The sequence below is a fragment of the Geospiza fortis genome, unplaced genomic scaffold (genome assembly GCF_000277835.1).
Source record: "Geospiza fortis unplaced genomic scaffold, GeoFor_1.0 scaffold117, whole genome shotgun sequence".
Classification (NCBI taxonomy): domain Eukaryota; kingdom Metazoa; phylum Chordata; class Aves; order Passeriformes; family Thraupidae; genus Geospiza; species Geospiza fortis.
In genome coordinates this window covers 329,005-336,856 of record NW_005054500.1, presented here as the reverse complement: position 1 = coordinate 336,856, position 7,852 = coordinate 329,005, and the positions used below count along the sequence as shown (strand labels likewise).

Below are 7,852 nucleotides of genomic sequence, written 5' to 3'. Positions count from 1 at the left end.
GCAGGAAAATCAATCTAAAATTAAAACACTTGGGGGAACCAAGGCAGTGGTGAGAGAGAACATGGAGCACTGCCACCCCTGCACTTCTCCACCCCTGCACCTTCTCCTGGAAGAGGAGACCATGAGGATTTTACAGCCCCTCCTTGCCCCTTGGCAGGACCATTTCTTCCCTTCTTCAGGCACCAGGCACCACAAGAAGCTGCAGCAAAAGCTCCTCAGCCCCAGTTTTGCTCTTTACCTTGGCTTAGCAACATAAGGAAGGGAGAGTCAGCATTGCTGAGGTGAGAAGAAATATATTCTGCAAGCTCAGTCTGGTATCCAAAGAGACTAAGGAGAGCTTTACACAGGAATAAATCCCCCTCTCTGCCCAGGACAGGGGCACTCTGCCATGTCTCTGAGGAGAGATTTCACTGCACAGCATCCATAAGCTTTACTCTTTTCATTTCTCTTGCAGTGGAAATATGTCAGAGCCCAAACATTAAGCCATTTGATTTCCTGTGTTTGGAGTGTCTCACCTGGGCTGTTTTGGAGCCTTGATGAGGGGCTCTGCAATCAAAACTCTGCTGTGCTTTCAGAAGGAGACCTAAAGGTACAACAATGGGTCCATGGGCAGCCCTGGACTGTTATTCTGGGCTGTAAATCCCTCCCTCCCAACACTGAGCCTGTTTTTCTGAGCCAGTGTCAATGTGCTGGTTATGCAAAAACTCATCTGTAGCCCACAATGTACAGACAGCCCAAGGCTCTGCCATCCACAGAGGGGAAACAAGTGGCATTTCCACCACCAGAATGTGAATCTTGTTTGAAACTCCTGCTGGTTTTTCTCAGCTGTACCTCCCAACCTGTCAGACCACTGGAAGTTGACAGGATGTTCAAAGGCGCCGTGCAGCCACCACAGCTGTGCCCTGTGGGTGTCCAGTGTGCTCAGAACAGGCACTAAAATACACCACAGACACCTTCAGCTGTCGAAACCCAGCTTGTTGCTGGGTCTTAAATTTAGTTCTGGAGTTCTCATCCACCTTTCTGACTTAGGGGTGTTCATGACCTTCTCCCTGAGGGCAGCAGCTCCCTGCAGAAATCCTTCACCATTCCCTGCTGGCTCCAAATTTTACTTCTCCTATGCTGTGCTTTCTCTTCCCCCAAATAAACATTGCTTTATCCATCCAGTTTCTCCTTGAAAGTTCCTGAGCTCCCAAACCTCTGTGGTTTCCTCTCCCCACCTTCCTTCTATCCAAGCCCCAAGCTCCTAAGAGGATTAGTGCAGGTGTGAGCAGGGAGACAACAATTGCTGTGTGTGCAGGGAATTCAGGAGCCTTTTTGTTTGCCACCCCTGGCTGTCATGTAAAGGAGGCCAAGGGAATCAGCAGGTTCCTGTTTTCCTCTCCACTTGCAAATGTGAAGTTCCCTGCTATGAGATTTCGTGAGTGCCAAATGCTTTGCCAAAGGTTCTCAGATGATCTGGCTGGAGAGCAAGAAGCGTCAGACAGCTCATTGCAAACTGGGTTCCCAGCCCAGTTTTGTCCTCAGAAGTGATTCAAAGGACTTTGAGAGGAGCCCAACTGTGCAGTGATCTTCTCCTGCACTCCTGTTAGTGCTTACAAGAGGCCTGAAGTCTGAAATATCCTGAAATTAATCCTATTTGGCTTTATACCTGTCTGGTCTGTCTGACATCTCTCACTTGAATGCTATTCATATTCTATGCAACATATTGTCCCCTTTTCCTTCTGTGCTTGCAGAAGAGAAATCGAGATAGAAAGACAAGCAATTATTTTGCAAGTAAAACTAGAACCACCCAGGCTAAATCAGGCAGTTTTCTGGCATCATTTTCAAAAAGCAGGGCTCAAAGTACAACAGAGAAAAACGCAGCCTGCTCATGATGTGAGTGATCATCTGCTCTTCTCACAGTTCTTTCATTCCTTATTCAGCTGCTTTGGAAACCTGAGGGGCAAATCTTTCTCCCCAGCCTTCCTTCAAGACCTGCAGACAAAATGGGCCAGAACTGTTGTTTTTAAATATTAATTCTCACAAAGGCAGCACAGCCAGGTGCTGCTCCCCTCCGGGAGGGGAAAGGGCAGGTGTCTGGTCCCTGCTGCCCTCAACAAGTGATTCCCAGATGGAAGAGCCAAGCCAGCCTCTTGCAGAGCTGATGGGAGGATTGCTCTCATTGGGATACTGGACAGAACAGGCAAGAATCCTGCCTGGTCAGGCTGTTCTGACCCTCAGCACCAAGGATGAGGAACCAGGATTTGTTCCAGACATTTGTCTGAGATTCACTGATCCCCCTCCCCTTTGTTCCCCACAGTTTCTAAAACCATCTTCCCAGCCTTAGAAAAGGGAGAGATGGGGAATTCAGGCAAGACCATGATCCATGGGCTGGGGCCCTAAAGACACTGGTTCATTTGTTTTTCTGGTGTTTTTAAAAAAAAACAGGACAGTGTTTTCCAGACTATTCTTAAACCTCCTGCAAACAGTTTGTTTGTGACACCAGACCAAAGGGCTGTTAAATCTTTTCCCCAGAACCACAAAGAAATCAGCACTGGTCTGTGCACTGAGAGGTTAAACTGGCCCAGAATATTTCAGTGTTTAAATTAAGCAAACAAAATGAGATTGTTCTGTTCAGCCTTTCCAGCTGCAGCCCAGAGGAGATGTGTTAGTGACACAGGTGAGAGTGTTTCTGCAAGAAGGTTTTCACCTCAATCACACTTGACACAAATCCATTTTCCAGACTTGTTGCCACCATTGGCTCCGGGGTCAGACTCAAAATACCAAACACAATTTGTTATCCCAAAATCCTAAAATACCAAACACAATTTGTTATCCCAAAATACCAAAATCCCAAACACAATTTGTTATCCCAAAATCCCCAAATCCCAAAATACCAAACATAATTTGTTATCCCAAAACACCAAACACAATTTGTTATCCCAGGCCAAAAAAGCATGAACTTTTCTGGGCAGCCCAGCTCCAGTTCCATTCATGGATCTCTCCCTCTTGGCACTGGGGGAGATACAAGAGCTGCACCAGAGGGGAAACCATTGTGTGCTGGGGAGGCAGCAGCAAGCAGAAACCTTCTTTGCTGCCCATGTTTTGGACAGAAAACAGGCAAAGAAGTGGGAATCAGCATCAGTGAGAACAAACAGTGTAAAAACTGAGTGAGAGGAGTCCCTGAGCATGGGCAGGGATTCCTTAGGGCAGGAAAAAGCAGAAAAATCACTCACCCTCACGAAGCTGGCGGGAAACCATCCTTCCTCATCGTCGATCTGACCCCACCACCAGTCCTTGTTGGAAGCATCCAGGACCTTGATGACGTCTCCTGCTTTAAACGCCAACTCCCGGTTGGCCATGGTGACGTGATCCCATACTGCCTCAGCACTGACAATGGAACCACCACTGATCAGCTTGGGGAGAGAAAGGCACAGTCAGGGAATGGCTGCAGCCCCAGCCCCTCACATGCACAGCAGCACAGCAGCACAGCTCGCAGCCAAACCACATCTCCATGGCAGCTCCACCCTGCCCTGCCCTGCCCTTCCCTTCCCACTGCCCTCATCCTGCTGCCAGCCATGCCAGGCAAGCTCCAGGTGCTGTGTCCCGTGTCCCCCAGGGCTTGGCACCTCCCCTGCCCCTCCATACAGGCACATCTGTCAGGGACAATTCCACTGACACAATGTGCAATGCCCAAAAACAAGCAATGGTGTCCTGCAGAGGAATTTTCACTTTGGTTGAAATGTCAGAGGCTTTCCATGCAGATCCAAGCAAAGTTAGTGCACATATTTAGAAGGGTTTTTTGATATTTTAGAAGGTTTTTTTGAAACTGGAGGCTGCCTGTTTTAGTGCTGGTGATGTACTGACACCCCTCACCTGTGACACACTGCTGACCTGCCCCAGCCCTGCCTGCAGCACAGCCCAGGGCAATCCTGCTGCTCCTGGCTGTGGGGACAGGCTGCATGGAGCAGGTTGTGGGCCCTGGGCACTGGATGAGGCCAGCCTGGTGTGTGACAGGACCTCAGGAACATCTCTGTGGAGCTCATGGAGCCTCAGAGGTGCACCAGCACAGCCCAGGTCTCCTCTGTGACAGCCATGAAACTCCTGCTCTGTGCTGGCAGGAGGGAACACCCCAGCACTGGTGCCTTCCACACCTCCATCCACAGCCAGGACACCCCCTGCCCCTCTGACTGACAGCTGTGTGCTTTGAACAGAGCAATAAATGGTGTTTATGTGTTGCCCACTGCAGGGGTTGTGTGCTGAGCACTGGGGCTGCCCCAGCAAACACAGGTTTTCCCCGTGTGCTAATCAGAGCCATCCTGGGTTCATTAGTTCTGCCACTGAGACACCCTGACCATGGACTTGGGCTGCCTCCCAGTCCCAGTTTGAGCTCACAGGGGCAGAGCTCAACCCTGTGGCCATTCCAGACCTTGCTGTGGCGAGGCTCTGAGAGTCCCCTCAGCTGGGGGAGGAACACAGGCACACAGACAATAACCCCTCACTGTGGGTGTGCAAGTGGAGAAGCTCCTAATGCAAGTCTGGCACCCCCAAACCCCTGTCAATCACTGCCTGCACAGTGAGAACCTCAAGGAGACCTTCCAGCACAGCTCCAGGTTCTCAGCATCAACAGAGAACACCGAAGTCATGCAGACAATCCAGTCAACAGATTAAAGGGCCTGATTTACCATTTGCCTTGACAGGCTCTCCTTCACAACCCTGATCTCCTTGGCTTTGGGACAGCTGGAGCTGCAGTCCCAGCCCAGCAGTTGTGGAGCCAGCCACACAAAAGCAGCAAGACCTACAAGGCTTAACCTGGCAGTGCCTTTCATCCTCCAAACCCAGACAGATCCAGTGGGCAGCAAAGTAAAGCTGTGCTCCTCCCACTTCCACTTTGACAAATTGTCCCTTCTAATTCAAAATCAGCTGCAGAAGAAACCTTTGTCCCCTTTGTGTGTCATACAGGGGATTGGCCACACCAGCCTCACAAGGTCCTGGACCAGGCACAGAACAAGCCCTCGGGGGATGGCTGAACTCGTGGGCACCTCCTGCTTCACTGAAGGCCATCCCACATCTGGGCTTTTGAGACACAGCTGGAGGGAGCTGGGCACCACAGGCTCCCACCCAAACCAGCAGCAGCTGCAGTCAGATGGTGGTGGAGCCCCAGCTCACCCCAGAACTGGCTCAACAAAGCAGGGGAGCCACATCTGGAGAAGTAACAGTTCCAGAGACTGACTGTGACCCCAGGGCAACAGCTGGATGCTCAGAGGTGTTTCAGTGCCTCCTCACAGCCCCTTGCTCTGCTCCCAGTCAGGGTTCCTGGATGCTCTCATAAATAAGGAGCAGTTTAAAGCACAGAGACCCCCAGGACAGATCAGGAGGGGATGAGGCTTCAGAGCTGAAGAAACCCCATGATACATTTGAGACCAGGTACCATTTATCTGTTCTGCCAGGACTGAGCTGTTCTCCTTCACCAGGGCTTCCTCTCTGCCATATTTATGGACACTGTCCAGGTTTGGTTTCCCAGGTAAGAAGTTCTGCCCTTCCAGCCCCCAGCTTTTCCTTCCCCCAGGCACTTCACCAGCCCTTTCAGGCTTCCACATTCCCTGCCTGCATTTTTCTGGAACACAGATGACCAGAATTGCAAATACTATTCCCAAAGGGACTTTACCAGAGATTTGTGGAACAGCATGAAATATTTATTCCAGTGTCACAGAGATCTCCCAGTAATGCCTCACATGTCCCCCTTTCCCCACGGCCACCTCCCACCCGTGGCTCACAGGGATCCTGCACTCAGCTCCTCGCAGTGAATGCTGTAGAGTACGTTCTCTTTGGCTGGAAAATCAGTTTTCTTGTCAAAAAATGAACGGGGTTGGCCTGACACTTGTTCCTTTTGTTAATGCCATTGGGTATTTCAGTCCCTTCTGCACTGATGAGGAACCAGGAACAGAGCTATTACGCAGGAGCCCTGTTCCTGCTGCTTCTGCTTCAGCTGACAGAGACTCTGCTGTCACTTCACACACAGCCAGTTCTGGGCACAAACTGCCACAGAAACGTCACTGAGCCCAAACTTCAGAGGGACTGTGCTTCAAATCCTCCCAGCCTACTTTGCAAAAATCCATCCCTGAGCCCGAGGCACAAATCTCAGCTCTGAGAGACACAGAGGGACAGGGGGTCACACCTCAGCCCTTTTGTGCTGTTAACACACAGGCCTGGAAGGTGTTTCAGGAGATGTCAGGAGCTGGGGGGGCTTTGCAAGGTGTTCTTGATCTCAAGGGAAAAGGCTCCAAGTCCCTGGTTCCCACTGATCAGTGCCAGCAGGGTCCTGCCCAGCCCTGGCCCTTGCTCTCAGCTCCAGGAAGGGATCTACATCCCAGGAATCCTGCAAGCAAGCCTTGCCCTTTTGGAACACAAATGCAGCTCAGCCTGTACCAAAAGGACAGCGAGAACTGGGGCTCCAGCCATGCCACGTGCTGAGCCCACTGAGAGAATGTCAGGGCCTCAAATGAAAAGATCCAGTTTAATTTATCTTGCAAGACATCTTGCTGCATCCATGGAGCCATCCAGCTCTCTCAGGGCAGGGTTATGGAGACAGAACCTGACATCTGCAGCAGCAGGAGATGGCAAACTGGAGAAAGGTCAGCATGACATATTATTTTCTCAGAGAATTCAACACAGGAGCTCTTCACTCCAGAAAGTTCACGTCTCTTGGCTTCAAGGCTGAGCTTAGTGCTGTGGTCAGAGATATTGAGCCAAAGACCTTGGAAAGAACTTCTCTGCCATAAAGTCAGGTTCTCCCACACTGAGGGAGTCATCTGGACTCCCTGATAGCCAGTGAAGAGAAAGAGGCACATCTGGAGCGTGATTCATCCTGGCTATTTCAGCAATCTACCTTCCAGCCAGGTGAATCATGCCCTAGAATTCACTCTGTGTTTAACTGGATGAGGCAGAAGTTTGCATTTCCCACATCTTAATGTCCATCCCATCTATGATTTGGCCATTACCAAAACCAAAGAATGGAATTTAAGGATAATAATCACTATAGGAATAATGAAATATTAAAGCACACTCTCCCAGACACAGCCATTTCTGTAGGGTGAAGATTGATGGAAATAAAGTTATGTTCTCTGTACCCACCAGAGGAATTCACAAAATCTTAGCCTTGTAAATTTACAAAAATTAGAACTTAGATATTTGGGAAAGTGTCCTACCCATAGGAAAGGAGAAGCAGTGAGAAGAAATGCAGCAGGTGACAAGGACATTCAGTGTGACACCCCCTGAACACTGCCTGTCTGCCAGGTGGAAATCCTACTTCCTCTTAAAATCAATTATTCTTGCCAGTTGCTCGTTCAGAGTAAAGAGCCCAAAGAGAAAATTCCTCAATGCTTTCACCTGGTAACACGAGTGCAGCAATGCCCAGGAGCACTTGGGAACTACAGAGCTGAGAAGAATGATTGCTGCTGTGCAGGAGCCTGCAGAGCACTTTGTGGGCTGCAGCAAAAACCTTCTCAGTGGGCAGAAGAGAAGATGAACTCCTGGGATGTTGTGTGGGGTGGGCACCAGGGCACAGAGAGGAGGGGCCACTTCCACAGCCCAGCACCACAAACCAATGAATTTAATGAGGAAAAGAAAAAGGGCAAAAAGACAAGGCTCTGTCTAACTCCACGCACAGCTTAAGCACCCTAAGAACAGGGGGGATGATCCCTGAACCACCAGCACCAGCTCAGCCTTCCCAGGGATTTCCCCCAGAGGTTTCCACAGCAAATCTGCAAGAACTCAGTCACAAACCCTCCCTCCAGAGATGCTCCTTCACTCCCAACACAACAGGTGAGTGCTTTACAACAGTGAGCAAAGCCAGAGGAATGGAAGGAAACCA

At 50.1% G+C, this 7,852-nt stretch overlaps 1 protein-coding gene across 8 annotated transcripts in view; it reads right to left on the bottom strand.

The window, feature by feature from the left end:
• The window catches only part of ARHGEF9 (Cdc42 guanine nucleotide exchange factor 9), a 170,670-nt gene that overhangs the window by 59,593 nt on the left and 103,225 nt on the right, over positions 1-7,852 (bottom strand). For all 8 annotated transcript variants that reach the window (XM_031063383.1, XM_005428719.2, XM_031063384.1 and 5 more), the window contains exon 2: positions 3,216-3,395. In XM_031063383.1, coding sequence (XP_030919243.1) covers positions 3,216-3,341 — 126 coding nt within the window. In that variant the 5' untranslated portion in view covers positions 3,342-3,395. The remainder of the gene's footprint in view (positions 1-3,215; positions 3,396-7,852) is intronic.